Source organism: Notolepis coatsorum (assembly GCF_963971535.1).
Source record: "Notolepis coatsorum genome assembly, chromosome: 14".
NCBI classification, from domain to species: Eukaryota; Metazoa; Chordata; class Actinopteri; order Aulopiformes; family Paralepididae; genus Notolepis; species Notolepis coatsorum.
The window spans coordinates 29,441,238-29,468,103 of NC_140178.1; the positions used below are offsets into that span (position 1 = coordinate 29,441,238).

The 26,866-nt window shown below is 45.4% G+C and overlaps 1 protein-coding gene across 4 annotated transcripts; it reads left to right on the plus strand.

Moving 5' to 3' along the window:
* Positions 1 to 765: 765 nt before the first annotated feature.
* On the plus strand, positions 766 to 26,315 carry grna (granulin a). Of its 4 annotated transcripts, none has more exons than XM_084329944.1 (14): positions 766 to 1,064; positions 2,753 to 2,896; positions 3,478 to 3,615; positions 4,432 to 4,560; positions 4,977 to 5,061; positions 5,182 to 5,288; positions 6,341 to 6,494; positions 7,194 to 7,442; positions 11,554 to 11,673; positions 11,776 to 11,873; positions 14,235 to 14,777; positions 15,490 to 15,726; positions 16,466 to 16,726; positions 24,981 to 26,315. In XM_084329944.1, exons 1-14 carry the CDS (start codon positions 1,056 to 1,058, stop codon positions 25,122 to 25,124), a joined length of 2,418 nt encoding a protein of 805 aa, XP_084186070.1. In that variant the 5' UTR covers positions 766 to 1,055; the 3' UTR covers positions 25,125 to 26,315. The 4 variants fall into 4 exon arrangements, with proteins under 4 accessions (XP_084186070.1, XP_084186072.1, XP_084186071.1 ...); XM_084329946.1 differs by having other exon boundaries at positions 7,194 to 7,406; XM_084329945.1 differs by having other exon boundaries at positions 7,197 to 7,442.
* Positions 26,316 to 26,866: the final 551 nt, after the last annotated feature.

Here is a 26,866-nt window from a genome sequence, read left to right on the forward strand (position 1 = left end):
GACTAAACACATTTCGCAATTATGCCACATCAATGTGGAACGCCCTACCCAAAGCTGTAAAGGAATGTGAATCACTACCCACCTTCAAAAACACTCAAAAAACACCTACGGGAGACTGCAATTCAAAACTGGCCCCTACAAATGTCCTAACCCAGTTGTACAGTAAATGACCAAGTATGGCTTTGTCAGTATTCCAATGTACAGTGTCCCCCACCCCCCCCCCCCCCCCACCTCCAATGTACAGCCCCCCACCCACCCAACCCCACCCCACCGACCCAACCTCCTCCAATGTACAGTTTCTACGTCAAATGTATATACACTCTTTTTCTGGACACTTTTTGTATCACAAACAGTAGCCTACTGTATTTGCAAATCTGGTATGTCATAAATGTATAGATGTCATGTAGCAGTACTGTCTATCTGTATGTTGTGTATGTCATATATTATGTTATGATGAATAAAAAATGGAGGACCCTGATGTAAACAAGACGAAAGTCTTTCTCTGGTCTGCATCCCCTCATGTATTGAGCTGTACTGTACTGTACGTACCCATTCTGCAATCTGTTAATAAACTTTTCAATCAATCAATCAGTACAAGCCACGACGCCCCGCCCACGCACAGTCAAACCGAGTACCAAGCCCCGAAGACCCGCCTCAAACCGAGTACAAGCCACGAAGCCCCGCCCAGACGTTGGGCTTGCGGCTCTGCAGATATACCCTACTCGTCTAGTGTGTAAACAAACTTTTCTTGTTTCGCCAGGCAGTCCAATGCAGTGCAATATAAATGTAAAGAAGATATATCAGGATGACACTGGTGTTTTTCGATCACAGTCATTTTATTTAGAGAACATAAACGTCGTATTACAGAGTAGGCTACTCGACTGTCGGCCAGTGATAGATAGACCGGTAGTTAAAATAGAAAAAGAGCCACTCATGTCGAATGGGACGGCTCTCACTTGGGGGCGTGTGCACTGTGTGCAGCATTAATATTTTAGTTGAGAGACTTCCGAGGTACCTGCCATTGTACAGTAGCAGCAGCAGCCGTTGAGTCTACTATGCCAGAGGTAAGAGCAAAATGTTTTATTTGCTTTATGTACAAAAACGTTACTATAATTATAATGATTACAGTAATTACTTTTCGTGAATCAACTGCAAGAGTTTCACTATTATTACACCGGTAAAGTTGCATTAACCTAACTTTATACGTGTCTATGCACTATGCTGACCATCTTCTATCCCCAGGTCATCAGGATGCTCAACGAACAATAACACTATGTAACAACCATCAAATGCACTCACAGCACACACATCCACACGCACACAACTCACTGCAGCAACCACTTTAGAACACCTAAGCACACTTTATATTTATTGGTAAAGAATTTGCACTACAACCCATACCTCATTACACCTTACTGTAAATTGTACCTCAATTGTACCTCATGCCACTTCTGCTTTGCACTGTATAGTATTGTATGGTTTTGATTGATTGATTGATTGATTGAAAAGTGTATTAACAGATTGCAGAATGGGTACAGTACAGTACAGCTCAATACATAAAATTGTTAAGGGGATGCAGACCAGAGAAAGACTTTCGTCTTGTTTACATCAGGGTCCCCCATTTTCAATTCATCATATGACACACACGACATACAGATAGACAGTACTGCTACATCTATACATTTATGACATACCAGATTTGCAAATACAGTACTGTTTGTGATACAAAAAGTGTCCAGAAAAAGAGTGTATATACATTTGACGTAGAATGTACATTGGAGGAGGTTGGGTAGGTGGGGGGGGGGGGGGGGGGGAACTCAGTTACTTCTCTACAGGGGGGGGGGGGGGGGGGGGGGAACTCAGTTACTTCTCTACATTGAGCATTGTATGTATGTATATACTGAACACTTTTGTCTACGTACTTGACTTCTATTTTATACTTGCTATACTTATTTTATACTTATCTATTTTTGCCTAGCACAGTCTCTGGAGTGTAACAGAAAGAAGCATTTTGTATAAAAGTATTCTGTACTTCTGTATGACAACTAATAAAGAAACTTGAAACTTGAACTTGAAATGGCTGTATCCATAGAACACTACTTTAGATTTGTATTGCTCTTTATTTTATTTTATTTATTAATACAAATAAATAAATACAAATTAAATGTATACAGGGTTTTATACAACAAACTTTATACAGGATATGCATAATGAGTAACAATGATTTTGAGAGAGATATCTTCCTCTAGGTTATGTGTTTACTTGACAGAGTGAGGGGGATTTCCTTTGGAAGGGATGGAAAGTAGAAGTAATATTTTTGTTGTGCTTCACTGCACATTGAGAGTCATGGTAGGCTGCTCAGCTACCACAGTCAGCACAGATGAAACACTGTGAATACTAACCTTCGTACTTCATTCATACTATTAGGCACAATTAGCTTCTAAGTAATGTACCTTGCCTATAATACTACATATTATGCTAATGTATCTATACTATATACACTACTCAAGACTGTAGCACTCATAGTTCAACACTGTTACGGACAATGTCACTTACCCGTAGCTGCCCCGAGTTGTACCGTTCCTTAAAATGTGAATGTAGAACAGAAATAAAAGCATCACCACACACACACACACACACACACACACACACACACACACACACACACACACACACACACACACACACACAACACACACACACACACACACACCACTCTCCTATTAATCCTTTCTTTCGTCTTTGTGACCAGATGCAGATGTTGTTTGTCATCAGTTTGGCTCTGCTGGTCTTGGCCAGGGCTGATTATGTCTATCCAGATGGAGGGGCATGTGAGGATGGTCAGACCTGCTGCCAGGCCCCGGTCGATGGCTACGAATGTTGTCCATCACACCAGGTAGGTACACACAATTTTGGGGTTGCCCATATTTATTGTTGTGTAGTCAACTAACCTGTTGTTAGGGTCTTAATCAACTGAGATTATTTGAGTTGATTCGTTTATTAATATTATTATTATTATTTCAAATACTGAATGAGTTATTTGTCATTAGTCATACTGGAAAATGATACACACATCTGTGGCACCAAGAGAGGCCCTTCATGCATGACTGAGTCCATTTGCAGAAGGGCCATAATGTAGAGAAACACAATATTGGAGATTTGTCAAGTGAATCAGAATCACAGAAACGGACTATTCCTTTAGTTGCGAGGACAGCTCTAACTCGGCTGTCCTATACCTACCTGAGCCATTCATAGCAAAGTGCACGGTTGAAATACAGATGGCTCAAATGCACATACAGAATGGCCATTGTCTTTTACGCTAAAACAGATAACCCTCAATTCATACACTTGCGTTATCATGTTCTGAGGTGTTTTACTGTTTTATGAGGCTGATGATATCTCAGCCTTTATTTGTCCTGTATGATAGGGGCTTTACAACCACTTTGCTAGTCAAACTATTCTCATGGTTTCTCATAGGCTGAATGCTGTGAGGATCACATACATTGCTGTCCCGAGGGAACACTTTGCATGGCAGAAGAGTCAAGATGTGTAAACGCAACTGCATCAATCCCATGGATTGAGAGAGTTTCTTCCAAACCACCCGGACGCTCTAAAGTAAGAATGACAGCATGTTCAGCAGGTATCTTAATTCTTAAAGGTATCGCAATTAGGGGTTAAGTGACTAGCTCAAGGACACTTCGACACGCTGCTCAGGAGGAGCGGGAATCGAACCGGGAACCTTCCAATTACCAGACGACTGCTCCTACCTCCTGAGACAGTACAAAAATATTAGTGAAAATGAGCAACTCTCTCCTAAATCCAAAACTAGAGTGCTACAACTCAACTTGTGATGTCATCAAATATAAAGTCTAAAGTTGCTCCATAGACAATGAATTGGGAAAGAGTGTATAGATGACAGCATCCAGGGGAACGTTCTGAGTTCATATTTTCTGTTTCAGGGCTGTTGAACACTACTATAGAATGAAGCCCATTTGGATATAAAAAAAGAAAACATCGGTTCTGTGGGTCCACAAAATCAGTCTCTCATTCATTGTCAATGGAGCAGCTCCAGACTTTATACTTTATGACATCACAAGTTTGATTCTTACTTCTCTGGTTTCTGGCTTTGGGAGTGAGTAGCCCATGATCACACATATTGATTGAACTATCCTGACTATCCTATTTGAATTTAGAATTTGAGTGGTGTTCCACTTTAAGCCTTTCAGGTGTACTATTTTGGAATTCTAAGACTCCGTAGGTTTCCACGACCAATAGCCATCATTAGAATGTCCAGCTCTCAAAGCGCTTATCTCACACGTGAGCCTGTACACCTCGTCATTCACAGATATCGGGGGTCAGAAACACAGACATATTTGTTTACACAATCGCCCACTGTGAGTGTCACCATCTTCCAAACCCCCATCCCTCCAGTCTTTCAGGATGATCAAGTCATACATGGGTGAGGACGAAGACAACGTCTGTCCAGATCAGTCCCGGTGCCCAACCGAGTTCTCCTGTCTGAGGGCCTTCACGAGGTTCGGCTGCTGTCCCCTAGCACAGGTAAATGGTAAAAATGGTAAATGGTGCATTTATATGGTGCTTTTATCCAAAGCGCTTTACGATTTCTTTGTTCCTCACATTTTACCCATTCACTCACCGACGGTGGAGGCGACCACACAAGGTGCCAACCTGCTCATCGGGAGCAATTATGGGGGCTACTGTAAGTGTCTTGCTCAAGGACACTTCGACACGCTGCCCAGGAGGAGGGGGAATCGAACCGGGAACCTTCGGATTACCAGACAACCGCTCTACCACCTGAGCCACTGCTGAGCCACTGTCCCTGTCCCCCCCCCCCCCCCATAGCCTCGCCCTCAGCCCAGCATGGTCAAAGATCATGTTCCCATAATAAGTATGGTATATTCTCTATATGGTATATCACTGGGGTAATTGATCCATTTATATCCCTCCACTCGCAGGGAGTCCCGTGCCCCGATGGGAAACACTGCTGTCCCGAGGACCACCAGTGCAGCGCAGACAGCCGCTCTTGCGTTAAGATTAAAGGTTTGATTCTTGCACTCGCTTTCAAAAACCACTGTCCCTAGTTTCCCTTTTTAAATTCTTTTACCGTTCTGTAACGTTAACCTCTTTAAAACAACGTTTCCCCCTTTTCCATTGTCGCAGAGCCGGTCAGCGCTGTGTTGTGCCAGGACAAAGTGTCAGAGTGCCCAAACGAAACCACCTGCTGTGAGACTCCAGACGGAAGCTGGGGTTGTTGTCCCATGCCGAAGGTAAAGGGTTTGTTGAGGCCCGTTTCATTGTGCCATTGCGTAGGCATATCTATTTTTTACTATTTTTACACATTACATGACCCCTTCATTTGTAGTGTATGTCAGAGTTTCGAATGAAGAATTAGCTTGGCTTGTGCTCCGAAACCACCATGCCTAACCCCTGCTGGCCTATGGACAGCTGCATGAAGATAGGCTTTTACAGGGTATCTGCAGGGTATTAAAAAGTCTTATAAAATATTGAATTCATAATTCTCAATTTAAAGCCTTAAAGGGGAACTCCAACATTTTGGGAAATTAGCTTATTTAACATCTTCCCTGGAGTTAGACAAGAAGATACATACCTTTTTTGTCTCTGTGCGTGCATTTTAGCTTTGGTCATGCATATCAAGTTTGGTCAATGTCAGACCTTGCAATACACTGTAAGGCACTGTAAGGCTACTGTCCTGCCTCACTTCCAGTGATGAAGCTAAGCTATGCTAACGGAGCGTCTATTCCCAAAGCTAAAATGCACGCACAGAGACAAAAAAGGTATGTATCTTCTTGTCTAACTCCAGGGAAGATGTTAAATAAGCTAATTTCCCAAAATGTTGGAGTTCCCCTTTAAGCCCGGCTGTCCGGAGATTAAATAATATAAAATATATTAAATGTTTTTGTACTCAAATCGTTTTTTTTGTGGGGCTGCCGGGAGCTTGGTGCGTCTGGCGAGAGCTTGTATGGAATGCGTGAGAATTTAAATTGGCGCGCAAGTGCCGCAGCCAGTTCAGTGTCACTACTACAGTATGCGTTTTTGTTATTTTGTTAGTATGGTCGTGAAATTGGTATAACATTTTGCTCTAAGTGGTATTAAAAAGGTCTTAAATTGAACGTGTTGAAACCTGCAGATACCCTGTTTTAAGACTCCAACTTTTTGTCAGATTTGACACCAAAGTTCTCCTTTGAAATGGAATTGACATGGCCTGCTTCCCCTATCACGTTACCCTCTATCCTAACGAACACCTGTCCTGTACGGTTAGGAGCTGATGATTCCTCTTGTTTATTCACTATTCGACCAGGCTGTATGCTGTGAGGATAAGCTCCATTGCTGTCCGGACGGCAGCACTTGTGATCTGCAGCAGTCGAAATGTGTCTCCTCATCTAATGCTAAAGATCTGCCCATGTGGGCCAAGTTCCCTGCCAGGAGGAGAGCAGAATGGGAGAACCAAGACGGTGAGAGTTGTGTTTCTGCACACGGTATAATTTTCTTCTTCTTAAGTAATTCCATGGCATTTTTGCATAGCAACGCCGTAATTCTAGATTTCAATAGCGACCAAGCCAACGATGGTGCCAAGCAGCTCATGTCGGTCAGCAAGCCTGCTGCGAGGTATTGATATTAACAACAACGATGGAACTCTACCTTTGATCTTTGTTTTGTAAGGGCTGCGTGTGTGTGTGGGTCACGAGCAGATAATAGGGACTCTTTAAGTTATCCGTGTACAAATAACCACTAAACTGCTTACACAGACATTAAAGAGAAGGGGAAAATAAACAAAACAACCTTTACAGGTTACCTTTACAGGCCTCAAAGTGAGTATTTAAGAAAATAAGTAAAGTCCAAAAAAACAGGACGCCACTCAATAAAGAGGTATTGTAGAAAAATAAATAAGCCACAAAGGCAACTCCTAAAAACAGAGTTCATATTGAAAACATAAAACAATAAACCTCCAAGGGAGTTTATGTACCGTAGTAGGCAAAGGACAGTTCCAAAAGAACACAAGAAAACACTACCATAAAAGGCTCAACCTCTATAAAATAAATATGCCCTACTAAAGTCTGCAGAGGACAACACAGATGCATTCTCATCTGAAGCAGTTGACACTGTTCAAAGCAATTTCAATGAAAATGATTGTTTAAAGTCTGTTTCCACAGAAGAAGAAGCAGTGACAGAGGAAGTCGCTGTGTCAGACAGTGATGAAGGAGAAGAGGACAGTGATGAAGGAGATGAGAACAGCGATGAAGAAGAGGGCAGCGATGATGACGATGATGATGGTGGTGAGGAGGACGGCGTCGATGATGATGATGATGGTGGTGAGGAGGACGGCGTCGATGACGGTGGTGAGGAGGACGGCGTCGATGACGATGGTGAGGAGGACGGCGTCGATGACGTCGATGATGATGGTGGTGATATTCAGTTATATTTTACCTGTACGCACCATTGGTAACTTAGTACTTATCAAACTTAAAATGGGTCAGTTCAAAATTATTTGTTTGTTCATTTTTGCCTGGCACTAGTGAAACCAGATCCTGGGGCCTCGTTTATCAAAATGTTTGACTTTATCCTAGATTCCTTTATACTATAATAAAAAATAAATGATATAAAAATGTTTTTAAATAAAAACTGATAAACTACACCTATAGCATTCACACTGTAGGTAATAGTGTTAACGTATCACAGAAAAATTCATGTAAACCTCTGATTTTGACATCAAGAAGACTTTAATAAATCGTGACTTTGGCTTGGATTTGGTCATTGTAGAGGCAGAAACCAAACTTTGTAGTGGCCGACTGTCTATCCTCTGTGTGCTGACAGTCGTCCACGATGCACCTGCTTTTGTGCCTTTTCACGCTGTACCAAAGTTGTGATGTTGAATGAATTGAATGTCCAAAGTTGCCGCCGGTTCGGTTTACAGGGTTTATTGTTGTCCAAGGGTAAATGATAGTGAATTAAGGGTTAAACAGAACAGTCGTCAATTGCTCCGTGTGGTCAGTTCCAACAGTGAAACAGTAGCGTTTGAAGGTAAAACCTCGGCAGGTGCACAAGATTCCATTGATCACCTTGGCTATTTATAGTTATTGGGTGGTGAGCCCCCTAGTGTCCAAACATAAATGGTTCAGTGCATGGTTCTAATATATATAATAATAATAATAATAATAATAATAATAATAATAATATAATGATATATAAATCCACCAAGTCGGTTTCTGCCTCTACACACCGGCCCCTTAATTGTGCACAAACACAATTATAAAATGATATATGCATCAAAGAGGCAAAGAAGCCGACATAACCTACAGTCAATGCTAATGTCCTCATAAATAATCAATTTCAAATCATAGTTCTAAACACATAGAAACTTGACTGGGTCCTGTTGTTTTCACCTGTTGTCCCTGAGCATGGGAAGAACAAATCAGTTAGTGAGTCAAGTAACAGTCAATAACATTCAAAATGTTTCAAAGCATTAGGCTGTTGGTCAGGCTCCGGTCCAACAACCGGTTCAGTTATTATTATAAACATACAAAATCTATTTGAGCCAAAAACATATGCCCTTTTTCTTTTCCCTTTTTTTTTTAATAACAGAGCCATATAACTCTGATAGGCTATATGCATATGTCTATACAATGTTTATTCATTGTTCAACAGAGCCCTATAGCTCTGATAGGCATATAGCCAATGTCTACTGGTTGTGACCTTCCATCAGAGTCGTCAGGACTGTCTGCGGTAAGTCGGTCAGGAAGTCTCAGCCGGCTTTCCCAGGTTTCCCTGCTCCGTCTTCTCTTATAATTCTTTCTCTTGGAAACTGGCATGATTGCAAGTGTTTGGTCATCACCGGCCCCGGTAACACCATGCCCTGCTCCATCATCATCAGCTTCCTTGTCTTCTCCATCATCTGATGCTAGGTTGCTGCTTCCGCTTGTTTGGTGTAGATCAGTGTGAGACTGAGGGGCTTGGGTATGAGAGGTTGTTGGCAGCACATGCCGGCTTCGACCAGCAGGGGCAGCACATCTTGTCTTATGGCTTGTAGCAGTATGGCTTGGCCGCTGGTCCACCTCTTCTACCTCTTCTTTATCACTGTCCTCCTCCTCGTCTTCATCACTGTCCTCCTCTCCTTCATCACTCTTGTCCTCAGCAGGTCCTTGCAGAGTAGAGCTACGTTTACATATACGAACATGAGGCGCGCTCGCTTTGTCGTCCTCTTCTTCATCATTGACGTCATCGACGCCGTCCTCTTCTTCATCATCGACGCCGTCCTCCTCACCACCATCATCATCGTCATCGACGCCGTCCTCCTCACCACCATCATCATCATCGACGCCGTCCTCCTCACCACCATCATCATCGTCATCATCGCTGTTCTCATCTCCTTCATCACTGTCCTCTTCTCCTTCATCACTGTCTGACACAGCGACTTCCTCTGTCACTGCTTCTTCTTCTGTGGAAACAGACTTTAAACAATCATTTTCATTGAAATTGCTTTGAACAGTGTCAACTGCTTCAGCTGAGAATGCATCTGTGTTGTCCTCTGCAGACTTTAGTAGGGCATAACTGGTATGTGCAAGTTGGTAATGTCCATCACTTTTCACAGCAGAGTTCGACATAATTTCCACAAATCTTTTGTCTTCAACAGACATCTTCTTCTTTTCCTCACAACTTGATAGTGCCTTTAATGTAGCATCTGCAGCGTCAATGACAGTTTTCATCTCAAGCTCCTCTTGTAAGGTATTTAATGCTGCTTGTCTGTTTTCCAATTCACGACTTATTGCTGCTCGTCTGGTTTCCAATTCATGCTTCAAATCCCTTTGTTGTTTTTCAAGGTAATTTTTTTTCTTTAAATTGGCAAGACGTGCTATCATGGCAGCTTTTTCAGCTTGAGTCCTTTTAAGCATAGATGAGGCTGTTGAGCTCACACTACTTCTATGACTGCTTGGCTGGCGAGGCACGTACTTTCCCATCTTGGCTTCAGACAGTTATTTATTCTTTTTACTTTTTACAAATATCGTTTGTAGCTTTAAACGTTACAATCACATGGCGACGTGGTGTGACGGCAGAGCCTTCAAAGTGGGTTTATGTGCCAACGTTATCCCGTTTCCACACGTCCAGAGTAACATTAATTGCAATGGTTCCAATTATCTGTTGCACTGTCCACTGTTGTATTATATATCGGAATTAAATCATAGTTCATTGCGTCATTTAGTGTCCAGTTTTCACACGTCCAGACAATATTAATTGTGATGGTTCCACTTTCTAATACGGCGCAAGTCCGTTCTATAATCCACAGCATCACAATTTAATTAGTCCGAAGCTAGAATGCTCCACAGCGTTCGCAAGGAAGCGCACACAGTAGCAATGTCCTGAGTTGGTTCCATTCATAAATACAGCAGCGTTATCCGTTATCCAGTCAATGGAGGTTTTATTTAAAATCTTCTTACCTCTGCTTGTCCTTGGTGAGAGAGGTGATCCAACTTTATACTCACATATCACGTCCTTCTTTCACGAGGATATTTTTCCTCCTTTTCACTCGCGTCCTTCTGTCGTGAGGGTAACTTCAAACTTTGTACTCACGTCCTTCTTTCAGGAGGAGACCTTCAAACTTTGTACTCACGTCCTTCTTTCAGGAGGAGACCTTCAAACTTTCTTCTTTTCACTCACGTTCTTCTGTCGTGAGGGAACCTTCAAACTTTGTACTCGCGTCCTTCTTTCAGGAGGAGACCTTCAAACTTTGTACTCACGTCCTTCTTTCATGAGGAGACCTTCCAACTTTTTACTCACGTCCTTCTTTCAGGAGGAGACCTTCAAACTTTGTATTCCCACTTCCTTCTTTCAGGAGGAGACCTTCAAACTTTGTATTCCCACGTCCTTCTTTCAGGAGGAGACCTTCAAACTTTGTACTCACGTACTTCTTTCATGAGGAGAGCTTCAAACTTTGTACTCACGTCCTTCTGTCGTGAGGACACCTTCAAACTTTGTAGTGGCCGACTGTCATTCCTCTGTGTGCTGACAGTCGTCCACGATGCACCTGCTATTGTGCCTTTTCACGCTGTACCAAAGTTGTGATGTTGAATGAATTGAATGTCCACAGTTGCTCCTCTTACGGTTTACAGGGTTTATTGTTGTCCAAGGGTAAATTAAAGTGAATTAAGGGTTAAACAGAACAGTCGTCAATTGCTCCGTGTGGTCAGTTCCAACAGTAAAACAGTGTTTGAAGGTAAGTCCTCCGCAGGTGCATGGCTCATAATAATCACCTAGTGGGCTATATTGGGTGGTGAGCCCCCTAGTGTCCAAACATAAATGGTTCAGTGCATGGTTCTAATATATACATAATATAATATATATATATAATAATAACATATATAATAATAATATAATAATATATAAATGCACCAAGTCGGTTTCTGCCTCTACAGTCATATTAAGATCCTTTTACAAACAAGGCCCCCAGGCCGATATATGAATCATGTCAGGTGGCTGTGTGTTTATGTTTCTTCGCTCTCTGTCTATGTGTCCTTTCAGAAAGTGTAAACATGCTAGCACAAGCAATCTCCGATAACGGCCTTCCTGGAGCAGTCGCTGAAATCACGGCAGCCAATACGCAGGAGGAAGCATCTACATCGCCTGTCACTCAGGCAGAGGGTGAGAAGACAACAAATTCTTTCTTTTATTCTTATCAAAATAGCTAAGAAACAAATCTGGACCATTCTTGTGTAAAATGCCACCTTTGGTAAACGCTCTCAGGCTTTGATGTTCCCTGTGATGACACCATGGCCTGTCCAGATCAAAACACATGTTGTAGAACCGAGGAGGAGTCGTGGGCATGCTGTCCACTACCACAGGTTTGTTTTATTCTTTGTGTATGTGTGGCTATTTTGGTTTGTTGCAGTTTATCGTTTGTTTGTTTGTTGTTTGTTTAAAAAATACTTCCCGGTCTCAGTACTAGAGATGATACTGTTATGCTAAACATTAAAGCTACAATAGACCTGTTCGCTGTATACAAACTCAGTGGTGTTATGAGTTGTCATCACTAGACTGGATTTAACAAAATACACACGGCACACAGTAGAAGCAAGTTTAACAGCAGTTTTAATGTTGTTTAGGGGGAAAGGGGGGGTTAGTGTGATCGTCAGCCAGTCTGTAATCCTAGAGAAGCGTCTAGGTACATTAGCAGGGCTCGGTCCACAGAGAGCGATTCTCATACGGGCGGGGGATGATCCGGGAGAAGAGATGTCAGACAAGCTGATATTGTTACATAATTACTAAAAACGTAATAAATTAAAAAAAATTACATGCATACGAAAGCTATTGTAATTAAGAACTAAGGGGCTAAGAGTTGTATTTGACCTTGTAGGCTATATCATTCAGACTATCTTGTGTTGATAAAATATTTTTGGAAATATAATAATAATAATAATAATAATAATAATAATAATAATAATAATACACTTTATTTGTATAACATTGTATAGCATATTTGTATATGTTCTTGGGGGCACATAGTTGACAATAGTATTGGCAATCTAGCTTGCTCCTTTTCCTGTTGTTGTAAGTCTCCCCCAATCAAATAATGATAGCATAGCAGCCTAGTTGAGGTGACATGGTCTACCCCTGTTGAATGCCACATGCTTTAAGCTAAGTCGAATGGCAGAGCGTTGTGCAAAGCGAAGAGCACAGCAGAGTGTAAAAGGGTCATGGGTGCAAATTTGTGCATCTGTATATTTACGCTCATGACAAGCTAAGGACTGTGAAGCTCTGTATCCCCCCCCATGCTGCTTTAACACCTGCATTTCCCCAAGAGGATTAATAAAGGATCATCTTATCTTATACGTTCATGGATCTACCTGATAGTATCTTAGAGTAAAAGAGTAAAGCCAGTGATAAACAATGGCTATTCTTCCAAAATTATTTCCCCACATATTTGGAGAAAGTTTTATTTTTCATTTACCTCTTCTCTTTTTCCTCCTGAGACTTACTGTTCAGTTTTGCAACTAAGCCACTTCCCAATATCATATCACTATTCTAACCTCTTCCGCATTTCGAAACTTTTTTTTTTTATCCACTTTTTCTCCCATTTTCTATATTTTCTCCCATCCCAATTTCGTATCATCCAATTCAACCCTCCCCTGTCACGAACGCTGTTTCTTGCCTCCCACAAGCCGGCTGCAATGTGGACTAAGTCATACATAGCACAAGTCCCCTCCGGTACTTGAAGTAACAGCAGTCGCATCTTTTCACCTGCGCAGCTCGATCTCTCAGTGGCGAGGAGTAACGCGTGGGAGGCTCACGCTGCCCCCGACACTTCCTGATTCTACTGCGCAGGCGCACCAACCGACCTGTAGGAGTCGCTGTCCACAACGCCCAATCCCCACCCATCAGTTTCCCACCCCCTAATACGGCCAATGTGTATTAGTATGAACGACCAGCTAAACTGAAAGCAATGTGGAGCGCTGGGCTCGAACAGTCGAGCCCAGCATCTCAGCATTCGTGGCGAGCGCCTTGCACACTACGCCACGTAGCCGCCCCGCATTTCTAAACTTCTAAACTAAACTTTGAAACAGCCATTACTCGACAAAGACCATTTCATTTACATGATTGGAAGATCACCGGTTTGAGCCCTGGTCAAGGCCATTGTCAGAAAGTGGTGTTGTTATCCCACAGGGGGCACTCTGTCCTCTGGACTTGTCAGTAACAATGCCCCTGTTACGGTAATAGGGACACCATACAACTGAGTGCAAAGAGTAGGAGGTTCCCTGACGTTCCTGGCCAAATTCCCAATCAGGTCTCTGACATCAATCATCTAATTATCCCTCCCCCCTTAATTGGCTGACATCAATCCCCGTCTCCTGAGACGTTCAGCCATTGTGTAGTGTGATGTGTCTCGGGTGCCAGTGTATGGCAGCCATTGAGCCCGCGTAAGCCCAAGGTTGGGTGCTACACAGTGGTGGTGAAGGAGGCAATTTCCACCCTACATTGTGGGGAGCGCTTTGAGTCTAGAGAAAATTTAATGCTATACGTAATGATCGATCATATATTCAATCATTCAAAGGGGGTGGGACTAGGCTGGAAATCAGATCTCTCGAATCTTCCGGAATTCAAAAACGATATTTCGCCATTGTATGTACTGTATATATACTGTATTTATTAAACAGTCCCCTGCTCATGTTTAACATACACTATCATTCCCGTTTCACTCAACACAGGCTGTGTGCTGTGAGGACCATGTCCACTGTTGTCCACACGGTACCATCTGCGACCTGACCACCATGTCCTGTCAGAGCTCCACAGGGATGGTGGCCATGGTGAAGAAGGTGCCTGCGTTTACTACCTCCGCGCCTGCTAGCACAGAGACTCCACTGAGCCTGGTAACGACCACACAGGCAATGGAGCTGCAGACAGAGGAGGTGCCTGTGTTTACTACCTCCGCGCCTGCCAGCACAGAGACTCCACTGAGCCTGGTAACGACCACACAGGCAATGGAGCTGCAGACAGAGGAGGAGACTGTGTTTACTACCTCCGCGCCCGCCAGCACAGAGACTCCACTGAGCCTGGTAAGGACCACGAAGGCAATGGAGCTGCAGACAGAGGAGGAGACAGACGGTGGAGATGAGGAAGAGGGCAACTTTGACAATGACATAGAGGAGGAAGGCGACGTTCGGTGTGACTCCATCACCAGCTGCCCGCGTCATACCACCTGTTGCTTCATGAAAGCGGTTCAGAAGTGGGGCTGCTGCCCGCTGCCAGACGTGAGCTACTGCGTTCTGTTCACAACCTCTATACGAGTTCCATTTTCCATTTTAAAGTGGTCTATCACTGCATTACTCGTGTTTGTCTCTTTTGAACTTAAAGGGTAACTACGCCCAAATTCAGAATTCATATACGTTATTCCTCTGGTCTAAGACGGTCCGACTATATTAGTGAACATGAGAACAACTCTCTCCCAAATTCAAAACCTAGAGTGCTATAACTCAAACTTGTGATGTCATCATGTATAAAGTCTGGAGCTGCTCCATAGACAATAGATTGGGAAAGATGTTATAGATGACACTGAGAGCACCTGGAGGAATGTTCCGATTATACAGTCCATTTTATGTTTCAGAACTGAGAACAATACTATAGAATAAAGCTCATTTGGGTATAAAAACTCAAACAAACGTCCTGTGGGTTCCACAAAATCAGTCTCCCATTCATCATAATTTCCTGAATTTCCCCAAGGGGATCAATAAAGGCATTATATTATCTTATCTTATTGTCAATGGAGCATCTCCAGACTTTATACCTGATGACATCACAAGTTCGAATTTTATTTATCTGGTTTCTGGCTTTAGGAGAGAGTAGCTCATGTTTGAAAACATTGACTGGACTTTCCAAGGCCATGGAGTGATGGAAGCGGAATTGAAGAAGACATATACCCTTGTGCAAGTAAAACACAATGCTTCGTCTTTCACTTCTCCTCAGGCCGTGTGCTGCTCCGATGGAGAGCACTGTTGCCCGGCCAACTACAGATGTGATGTGTCATCGACCTCGTGCTCCAAGGGGGAAGTGGTCATTCCATGGTACAACAAGCTCCCAGCTCTTAATGGTGTCCAGGCTGCCCTCAACTCTGTGGAGTGTGACGCCCAGAATAGATGCCCTGAGGATTCCTCTTGCTGCCAGCTCTCCACTGGACAGTGGGGCTGCTGCCCCCTGCACAAGGTGTGTGTGTGTGTGTGTGTGTGTGTGTGTGTGTGTGTGTGTGTGTGTGTGTGTGTGTGTGTGTGTGTGTGTGTGTGTGTGTGTGTGTGTGTGTGTGTGTGTGTGTGTGTGTGTGTGTGTGTGTGTGTGTGTGTGTGTGTGTGTGTGTGTGTGTGTGTGTGTGTGTGTGTGTGTGTGTGTGTGTGTGTGTGTGTGTGCATGGGTGTATTTGTGTGTGTGTGTCTGTCTGTGTCATGACCAGACTCAAACTCTTGACAAAGAGTGGATAAAAACACTGTAAAATAAGGTTAACCGAAGATTTATTTAACGCAACTAAAGTAAACATTGTTTGATATTTGTGTGACCGATGTTTGTGAAATATAAGTGTGACCGTCATTGTGCTGAGGGGTTGGATGAGTGAACGACGTGAGGAGGTGTGTTGTAAATGCCAAAGGAAGTACAAAGGAAAACAAATAAACTAAATTGGTCAAAGGTCATGGAGGAAGTGAGAGCTAAAGGGAAAGCCTTGTGTATTATATAGGCCCCGCCCACAGGTGTCATCTGAGGTGAGTGAGAGTGAGTGAGTGAGCGAGCTTGTGTGTGTGTGTGTGTGTGCTTGTGTCAGAAAGAGAAAGAGGAGATTACTCTCATCAGCTATATTGAAATGAAAATATGAAGTGCTTTATCAGTACAGATTAAACTACTGTAATGTAAAGTTGTGACCACAAATTCACGCAGTACCCATTCATCCTCTGTATAGGCTGTGTGCTGCCCAGATAAGGAGCACTGCTGTCCACAGGGATACAGCTGCCACCTGGGCTCGTCCTCGTGTCAGAAGCTGACGGTCATGCTCCAGCTGCAGACGGTACCACTGACCCGGCTCTATGTGCCCAGGCTTGAGCCCGAGCTGTCTCTCTCGAAGGAGAAGGATGTCCACTGCGAGGGCCGGGCCAGCTGCAATGACGGAGAGACCTGCTGCAGGACGTCCGCCGTTACATGGGGCTGCTGCCCCTCTCCGAATGTACGACAGAGTGTAGATCACTAGAGTTCCTCCTGCCTCACACATATCAGTGTAGATCACTAGTGTTCCTCCTGCCTCACACATATCAGTGTAGATCACTAGTGTTCCTCCTGCCTCACACATGTCAGTGTAGATCACTAGTGTTCCTCCGGCCTCACACATGTCAGTGTAGATCACTAGTGTTCCTCCTGCCTCACACATGTCAGTGTAGATCACTAGAGTTCCTCCTGCCTCACACATGTCAGTGTAGATCACTAGTGTTCCTCCTGCCTCACACATGTCAGTGTAGATCACTAGTGTTCCTCCTGCTTAGCCTTTACCCATACATAGTCAGCTGAGGACAGCTAGGAGTGTGTCCCCACTCATTAGCAGTAATAAGTATCAATAACGAATGTTACCATGCCAAATGTCAATCTAATGCTGTATTGTCTATGTTTATCATACTTGATGTACAGTAATTCTCTCCTGTTAAGGTAGGAATTAGCTGGGGTTTTGCCCAGTGCCCTTGAAATAGGGACTACAAGTGCAAAGACTCCACTAAAAATAATACATTATGTAAAGAACATAATTACTATATACTAACAGAGTTAGTTGCTGTGCTTAGAAATGCCCCCAAATCATCTTTTGAGTACGTAAATGCAGTTTAAATTAAGTTCCTTTTCTACCCTGAGCCACGTACACCTTTCCTCCGCTACGAATGCAATAGAACTGTGGCAGTAGTAATAGAGGAGGAGTAGCGTATCGCAGCGGAGGTCGTAGTAGACCCGTAACCAGTGGTGCAGTGCTGGGCAACCGCGGTCAAACGGCGTTTGGGCTTCGAAGTGCGCGCATCCTATTATTATGCAAAGTCTAGGTGATAAGTGCCTAGACTTTGCATAATAATAGGATACCGTTTGGCCTCCGCCCATATTACGACTGCACCCCTGCCCGTAACATATCTCCTCCGGTTGACGCTAGTGTTTGAGTAGTCAAATCCCTGAACAGCTGTCATTGTTCTCCTTCCCTGGTCTCTCTATCTCTCTCTCAATTTCTCTACCGAGATCAAATGCAATGAAAATAATAACTGCTATGTATAGGGCCATCTCACAATGGAATAGGTTGCCATATATAATTAATTACTCAAGCAACAAGCAAAGAAAGGTTTAAAAAGCAAGTAAATAGGTTACTTTTGGCTACAGGCACAATGCTTGATATATAACATTTTATTATTTTACTAGGCATTTTGTAATATTTTGGTATAATGCTAATGTAATGAGGTGGGTTGGGTTGGATGGGTGTGGGGGGGGAATTATGTTTGATTATGTTATATTTCATATGGCTTTACGCTCTGCTCTATTGGAACTGTGCCTTTAATCATATGCTATCATGAAAACTTTCAACCACGTGCACGCACCTACACCTGCCTGACCATGCCCACATCCTACCAGCTCCTTCCCTACTTTCACCACCTGGAAGTACGTGCTGCAGTGCACCTCTTCAGATCAGTGCTGTAGTAGTAGTAGTAGTAGTTAGTAGTTAGCTGTGCTGACATTGTGTTTTTAATTTTTTCTCTCTCGCAAATTTGAGAAAAGAAAGATATAATGTCTTCACCACCAGAGGGTTTAGACGACTATCGTTCTGACCTCCACCGGCGCTTCACAGTCGCGGCTTCCTCCGTGCATCGTGGGGCGTTCCTGGCTCCACGGTTGTGGCAGGCAGGTGCACCTCAGCGGTGCCCGGAGGAGAGTGCGCGTCGCAGAGGGGCCGTCGAGCTCCCACCGAGTTCCGGCTCTGGTCCCACCGCCAGAGGGCAGTCAGCTGGTCTGACAGTCCCTCTGGTGGACGGTGATTTGCGACGCAAGCTCTTCGCCTCGGCTCGGATTCCTTCGTCGCCTCTCCATCTCATCCAATGGAAAAAGAGGATTACATGGAGGGGGCGGGGGAATTCTTGTTCGACGCCCCAGCGGAGACAGAGCATTCTCCCCCTCGGGGAGTGGCAGAGGATGCTGTATTTCCCTGGGGAGCCTCGTACTCCGAGACTGGGTTCGAGTCACCACCTCCGAGACAAGATGCCCTGCTATCATCCGCACTGGATGTTGGCTCCCACCTATCTTACCGAGACAGTGAGTGTAGCCTCCCAAGCGCGAGGGATGCGAGCGAAGCGGAAGAAAGTATGCAAAGGGAGTTGCGTGCTTTGTTCCCAGAGCTCATGACGGCAGCGGCCACGGGGTGCCACGGCTTGATAGTCCTAAAGGGGGACTGTTTTTTGTTAACAAAACGTGTGTTTAATTCACTGTATATTGGGGGATACGGCATGTGCAATATAAACCCACAGCTAAAAATGCTAGGGTCGCGTTCTTGCTTGAGAGTTTGTGCAAATTTCTCTGAAATTTGCTTTGGTTGCTGTTGTGTATAACTTGCAAGGCCTGTATTTCTAGCACTTAGCCAAGGGCTTATGTCCTTTCTCTCTACCTAAGCCAGTGTTCTTTCTTACGTGGTAAAAGTGAACTTGGCGGCTTCGTTGTACGATGAGGGTTGTGTGTTTCATGTAAATACGTTTTAGGATAAAACGTAGCATTTGAGTCTGCAACTGGTGTGCTATTGTTAGCTTACAGAGTTGTACATATGTAGCATGTAAACCAAGGATTTTTTGAGTCCCTCTTCAGTCTGATATTTTTTCTTTGCTTAAGGGTAAAGATAAAAAATAGCGGGTGGCAAGTTTTTCGCACATAAGCCAGAGCCGTGGATAAAAACCTGTTTTTTACACAAACGAGGTTATCGGCTGTGGTTGGCATGCAGGATGTAAAGCTATTACACTACAGGTGTATGTGCTTTCATTTTAGCACACTATAGAACTGGTGTCACGGCTCTGCCTTTTTTATTGCGTCGTATCAGGGTAGTAGGGTGAGGTAGTTGAGGGGGGTTTCCTTTACGAAACTGATTGACAGAGAGGTTGTGCCTTTCTACCTATCAGTCTCCCTGACGAAGGTGTTCTCTCTCTCATCACAGGGAGGGGGAGGGGGGGATTTACCTGTCTCCCACACCAAATTAGGATAGTGGGACACAGGATTTCCCCAGCCATTGAAGACGTCACAGGCGCGTTTTCTTATTGGCCAAGAGACATGTCTGTGAGTTACAGGGCCTGTGCTACAGACCGCTGTTATTGTAAAGGATAGATGATGCGATGCAGTCGAGACTGTTGGTCCTTCTGCTCTGCTCTCTAACAGTAGTGTATATTGGGCCGTTTTGTCTACTTAGTCCAATCTGTTACATGAACCTTTTTCAATTGTTTCACTCACGTTGAGGTCTCTCTGGGAAAACCGCTGTCTTCCCCTCTTACATAAAAAGCAGAATTGATGCGTTTTTATTCCCAGGCTCGTCGTATAAGAGCCCGTGTCTGTGTCTCTAGTACCGGCTTCCTGCTGCTCGTCCCAGACATTGTGGGGCTCTTTCTTGTTAGGAATTCGCCGTCACTGTTCTCTGGTTCTTTACGAGCATACACGCTGTTTCATAAATCAGCGTTTGGTCTTACGAGACCGATCAGCGCTGGCCCAGGGTGTTTTTCAATGATTGAATCCGCTTTTTGGGACCGGTGCGCCTTGGTTGCGTTTTTTTATGCTGTCGGCAGGGACGTTTTTTTTTATCTCTACCGAGTGCCAGTGCACTAGGTTAGACTCGAGGACTTGCGTACATCTCCGGGGGAAGATAACGGAGTACATCAAACATTGGCAGGGGGGTTTCACGCTCCTTAGGTGGGCCACCGGGAGCGGTGCGTTCGCATACTGACCATCTTGGTGGCACCCCCTGTGATGTTTTGGATCGACACGCGTACCTACCCCCCTCTTAGGACTGGGGGCGGCGGCGTGACAAGGGCACGGGACTTGTCCTGGTCGCGCCGGACCGGATCAGTTTAACCCGTTGTCCGCCGGTGAATGTGTGTGTCATATAAATGCCACTACGAGTTGCCCTTAACAGTGGTGTGCATTGGTCCATACTATGTTGTACCTTTTTGCACAATGTTAGGTGGGTTGGTCCTTCTCCATTCATTTCACCCCTCCCTCCCTGCTAAACCGGGGATGGGAGGGGGCTGTCGGGGAGGCTGCTTCTGTCAACTCCTCTATGCATCCCTGTGTAGGTCCCGGTCCTCCAGGCCCAGGTCGGGCCTTGCCCTCGTTGACCTGTTGGCCTGGGTTAACCCTTTTTTAAACCTGAAACGCCTTGAACTGCATTGTATAGCCTGTGTATACGCGCAGTTATGTTTCCGGGGTTTCTTAATGGGTTAAGGGAGCAACCATTTTCTGTTAATAAACATAGGGGGGTGGTTGTCTCCCCGGTGTGTCGGTAGCAGAGTCGACTCTCCGGTTGAGCCCGGGTCTGACCCCGGCTGCCCAAGAGTATGCCGCGCATGTTTCATGACGTCTGCCAATTGTGTCAAACTCTTTCTCTGAACCTCGACCCCGTGGGATTAATAAATTGGCAGGGTCAGGGTTCGTGGTGGAATCTGTTTGCTGGAGGAGTTGGCTAACCCCGACTCCGCGAGGTTCGTGACCCCATGAGATTGTGACATGGTGCACGGCATACCGGACACCCTTTCCGCCGGGATACTGTTCTTACAGTTAGCCCCTTAGGCGTGCCTGTCTAGTCTGCAGCGCTCCGGGCGTAGGTCGAGTTCTGCTCTTGTTAAGACCTGTCAGCCTGGATTGAGGGATCAACCTCCTTGGAGGGTTGTCTCCCCGGTGCGCCAGCTGGCCCCACGACATTGTGGGGGGGAAGCCTCCTTGGAGCACTTCGGAGCGGCGTGCCAGGTGGAGAAGGGCCTTCACCTATTGTAGGCCCTGTCCGATATGCTGGCGATAATAAATAATAATAATAATAGATCAAATTTATATAGCGCCTTTCATAGAACCCAAGGTCGCTTTACAATCAGGACAAAAAATAGGGCAAGGAAAGTAGGGGGGGAGGGGGAAAAGGGGATGAGGGAAAGTAGGGGATAATGGACCTAATTTAATCTAAAACTAACTGATGGGGAAAGCCTTGGTGAAGAGGTGTGTTTTTAGAGCGGATTTGAAGGTGTCCAGGGTTGGGGCGTTGCGGATTTCGGGGGGGAGAGAGTTCCAGAGGGTAGGGGATGCCACGCTGAAGGCTCTGTCCCCAAAAGTCCGTAACCTGGTGCGAGGGATGGAGAGGAGACCTAGATCAGAGGATCGTAGGTTCCGGGATGGAGTGTACTGGTGGAGGAGATCAGACAGGTACCGGGGGGCGAGGGCATGGAGGGATTTGTAGGTGAGGAGCAGGAGTTTGAAGGTGATGCGGAACCTGACTGGAAGCCAGTGGAGATGGATGAGGGTGGGGGTGATGTGCTGCCAGGGCTTGGTGTGAGTGAGAACCCTGGCAGCTGAGTTCTGGACATACTGGAGCCTGTCCAGGGCTTTGCTGGGTACCCCGAACAGGACTCCATTACAGTAGTCCAACCGGGAGGTGACAAATGAGTGGATCAGGGTCTCAGCCACAGAGTCTGAGTGAGGGTCGGAGACGGGAGATGTTCCTGAGGTGGTAGAAGGCAGACTTGGTGACAGATTTGATGTGGGAGTGAAATGAAAGTGTGGAGTCAAGGGTGACACCCAGGTTACGGACTTCGAGAGACGGGGAGATGGAACAGCCGTCAACGTGGAGGAGGAGATCTCCAACCTTCCCGAGCAGTGCCTTGGGGGCCACAACCATGAGCTCTGTCTTTTTGCTGTTGAGTTTAAGTAATTTGGTTGCCATCCAGGTTTTTATAGCGTGGAGGCAGTTGACTACAGACTGTGGGGGGAGCTGGGAGGATGGTGAGGTGCTGATGTAGAGCTGAGTATCATCAGCATAACAGTGGAAGTTGAGTCCGTGGTGACGTATAATCTGACCGAGGGGGAGCATGTAAATGGTGAATAGTAGGGGACCCAGCACAGAGCCCTGGGGGACACCGTGGTTGACTGGGGCCGGGGGGGAGGATGAGCCGCTGACGCTGACAAACTGAGATCTATTAGTGAGATATGAATGAAACCATGACAGAGCTGTACCGGTGATGCCTAGGTTGTCGGAGAGGCATTTGAGGAGGACTGAGTGGGATATTGTGTCGAACGCCGCGGAGAGGTCGAGAAGGATGAGGAGGCTGATGTGTCCGGAGTCTGCAGCAAGGAGGAGGTCATTAGTGATCTTGATGAGGGCGGTCTCTGTGCTGTGATGTGCTCGGTAGGCTGACTGAAGGGGTTCGTAGAGCTCATGGTTGGACAGATGTTGATGAAGCTGGGCGGCGACTGCCCTTTCCAAGGTTTTGCTTAGGAAAGGAAGGTTGGAGATCGGCCGGTAGTTGTCCAGCACCTCAGGGTCCAAACCAGGCTTCTTTAGGATGGGAGTGATGGAGGCGGTTTTGAAACAGGAGGGAACTATTCCAGATGACAGAGAGGAGTTGATGATGTCCGTTATGATGGGGCAGAGGGTAGGAAGGCAGGCCTTGACCAGTACCGTAGGCATGGGGTCGAGGGAGCAGGTGGAAGCTTTGGCTCTGGTAACCAGCTTCATGACCAGCGGAACATCCACTGGGGAGAAGGAGGAGAGAGAGCACTGGGGATGGAGGGATGTAGCTGGGAGCATGTAGTCCGGCGTCAGGGGTAAGTGAGGAGGGGAGGGGGCGGGCACCATGAGTTGTTGGTGGATGGAAGTCACTTTAGCTTGGAAAAAGTCCAGGAACTTAGAGCAGAGGTCAGGAGCATCAGTGTGGGAGGCAGTGAGAGGGCGGAGGAGACGATTTATGGTTGAGAAAAGCGATCTGGGGTTATTTTGCTGTGAGGTGATGAGGGTGGAGTAGTACGCGGTCCTAGTCTTGGAGAGAGCCTCTCTGTAGGACCTCACGTGGTCGACGAAGGCCAGACGGTGGACGGTGAGGCCAGATCGCCTGGAGAGTCGCTCCAGTCGTCGACCCACTCTTTTCATAGAGCGGAGGTCAGAGGTAAACCATGGGGCAGGGTGAGGAAAGGACACATTCCGGCTTCTGAGGGGCGCCAGAGAGTCCAGGCTGAGGGAGAGGGCGGCATTGGCCGCTAAGGTGTCCGGGGAGGTATCGGAGGGAACCGGGGCCATGTGGGTAGTGATGAGGTCAGATAGGGCTGATGCACACACTGACTTGGTGTCCCTGAATGTGAGGGTGCACGTTGGGCGCTGCCTGGGCGGGGGGATAGGGACAGTGAAAAGAATGGCATGGTGGTCAGATACCGCAAGGTCTAGACACTGCAGGTGGGAGGGGGGGTTACCGGTGGATGTGGGCGGTGGTGTCACCAGTGACCGCCTGGTGGGGTCTCGATGCCGCGGCCTCGTTGACCTCGCCAGGCCCCTTTTTCGGGGGGTCCTGGCCCCCGGGATTGGGGCTGGGGCCTCCTCCGCGCCCCGCCCGCTGCTACGGCCTTGCCACGGAATCGTTTTTTTTTACTCTGACCCCGCGATGTTGGGGGCTGTGACATGGTTTTAAAAAAATATATATATGTTTGCTTCACGTCCGTTCCCTGGTGGCGTGCGGGATGCGTGACCGAGTAGTCGCGGGCCCTTCTAAACAAAGGTGAGTCCCGCAGTCTGCTCACCCTGTGCGTTGAGGTACTGTTCCCTCTTCGCACAGTCGGGTCCGGTCTCCCTCCCGTCCTTCACTAGGGGGGGCGGGGGGGCCCGGATCCTCCCCGGTATTCTGATGGTTGTAGGGGACCTCAGCGGGTACATCTGTCGGGCTCTCCGCTCTTGTGTTCCAATAGAGCAGAGCGTAAAGCCATATGAAATATAACGAAGGTTATCATATAACCCTAGTTATATGAATATGGCGAGCGCTCTGCTCTGACTCACTGAGGACCCCATGTGTCTTCCGTTTCGGCGGCTAAAGGCTGGGGAAGGAGCTGGTAGTATGGCCATGACCCCGCTTATATATGAGCGGATGTGGGCGTGGTCAGGCAGGTGTAGGTGCGTGCACGTGGTTGAAAGTTTTCATGATAGCATATGATTAAAGGGACAGTTCCAATAGAGCAGAGCGCTTGCCATATTCATATAACTAGGGTTATAGGATAACCTTCGTTATGTATATTGTTTCGTATGTTTATTGTTGGTTTTATTTTTAATTATGTTGTTTGTTTGTATTTATTGTTTTGTCTGGACCCCAGGAAGAGTAGCTGTTGCCATTTGTAACAGCTAATGGGGATCCAAATAAACTTAACTTAACTACTTAACTTAACTTAACTTAAATACTGCTCTCCCCCAACAGGCGGTGTGCTGCAGCGGCATGAAGCACTGCTGTCCCGCCGGCTACGCCTGTACACCGCTCGGGACCTGCACCCTAAACGCACGGCTCAGCTGGGACAGCTGGCATATGTTCTTCTCCAACAGGAAGACGCCTCATATTGTGTGAAAACACTTAAGACTCATTTTTACATTGCGCTACTGTTGTTTTTCATTGCCACCTGCTTTGCACTGATTGGAGGCTATACAGGGAATATGTAGGGATGTGTAGGGAATTTTGCTACAACCACTGTTGCGTGTTTTTTCTTTTCTCAGGGGACATTTATGACACAGTCTTATGACACAGTCTTATGAGGAATTGTACTACGGAACACTTTTTCAACTTGAATCTGAACTTTGGGCACAAAGGTTTAAAGCAGCGTCATTACAAATGCTTGAAATGTGTTTCTGACTACTCTTTATATATTCAATACTAAAGATATCATACTTTCAATACTAAACATATACTTTATATTTACTTTTCTTTTCCGTCCAAAGAAAAACAACTACCCAGTGCAGCTTTAAGTTTGAGTCACTCCAAATGTGACTTGTATCACAAGGTTCAAGAAAACTTTAAACTGTCAGCAAATGGGTCACTATCTATATCCAGGTTCTTTGTACTTGAACTAAAAGGGCTGCTTGTGTGTTTAAGCCTAATTCAACTAATCAAATCCAATTTATTTGTAAAGCCTGCGATCACAAGTTAATGTCCCCATGGGCCGGACAGGTCTTCTTTAAACAAGTCAAGAAGAAACATCACAATAAATCAAGAACAAAAAACCCACCATGAAATCCAAAATAAATATAAAATAAATAAATGCAACACTCCCCAGCGACGGTAACGATAAACTCACAAAAAATCTAGCAATAGGAAAAAAGCACCACAGGCAATGTGGAGGAGAGAAACCTTAGAAGGTTTGCTCTTTGTTAAGAATACACAGTTTGCTCCTTCTAAATTAATGTACATTTTAACCGATATGTAGTGCCACCTTGTGTTAAACGAATGGTTATGCTTGCTGTAGGCCTATGGCTCTTCTGGTATCTACCTCCTACTGTATGTTCACACGGATCCAGACCCTGAATCGCTGTTCGCGATTATTTGCCTGCTTTCAAATTATTTAGTTCTTTCAAACATTTTCAGAGAAATTCCCAAATGTATGGCACAATTTAATCGCAGTTTTTACCATTGTTTTCTGATCATTTCCACTGAGTAGCTTTTGATTTTCCTTTGTATAGGTGCTATATTTTCCCGTTTTAAATGCTTGTCAACAATCAAAATAACTGTAATTGTGTGCATATTTGATTCATTAAAACATGCTGCTCTAAATGATGTGGATTTGTACCTGTATAGATAACACACAGACATGCCAGCAATGGAGGATGTGCAGCTCTTGTTTTCAGTGTTTTCATTAACCGCTGACTCGCTAAACCACAATATATGTATATATGCCATATGTTTAAACTAGGGATGCTCGATATTGGCTTTTTTACCTATACCGATATTGTCCAACTCTTAATTTCCGATATATAAATTCATATAGACATTTATGACATACACAACATACATGACATTTATAGCATAGGGACATATAGGTATTTAGTACTGATACATTTGTGACATAAACGGTATTCAAATATACAGTACTGTTACCCCTAGATCCTGACAGAGTATATACATATGATGGAGGGGACTGTACATTAGGAGGGGGTGGGTGGGTGGGAGAGAAATATACATACGGTGGGGTGGATACTGTACATTTGGAGGGGGTGGGTGGGAGAGAAATATACATACGGCGGGGAGGGAATACATGCGGTGGGGAGGAGACTGTCTATTGGGAGGTGGTGGGGGGTTTGGGCATTTACGGTGGCCAG

Bases quoted from the DNA above. Each gene is read 5' to 3' on its own strand.
- grna (XM_084329944.1), top strand. The intron at 11,674-11,775 runs GTGAGAAGACAA...AAACGCTCTCAG, and splicing joins GCCTGTCACTCAGGCAGAGG to GCTTTGATGTTCCCTGTGAT. The intron at 14,778-15,489 runs GTGAGCTACTGC...ACTTCTCCTCAG, and splicing joins GCTGCTGCCCGCTGCCAGAC to GCCGTGTGCTGCTCCGATGG.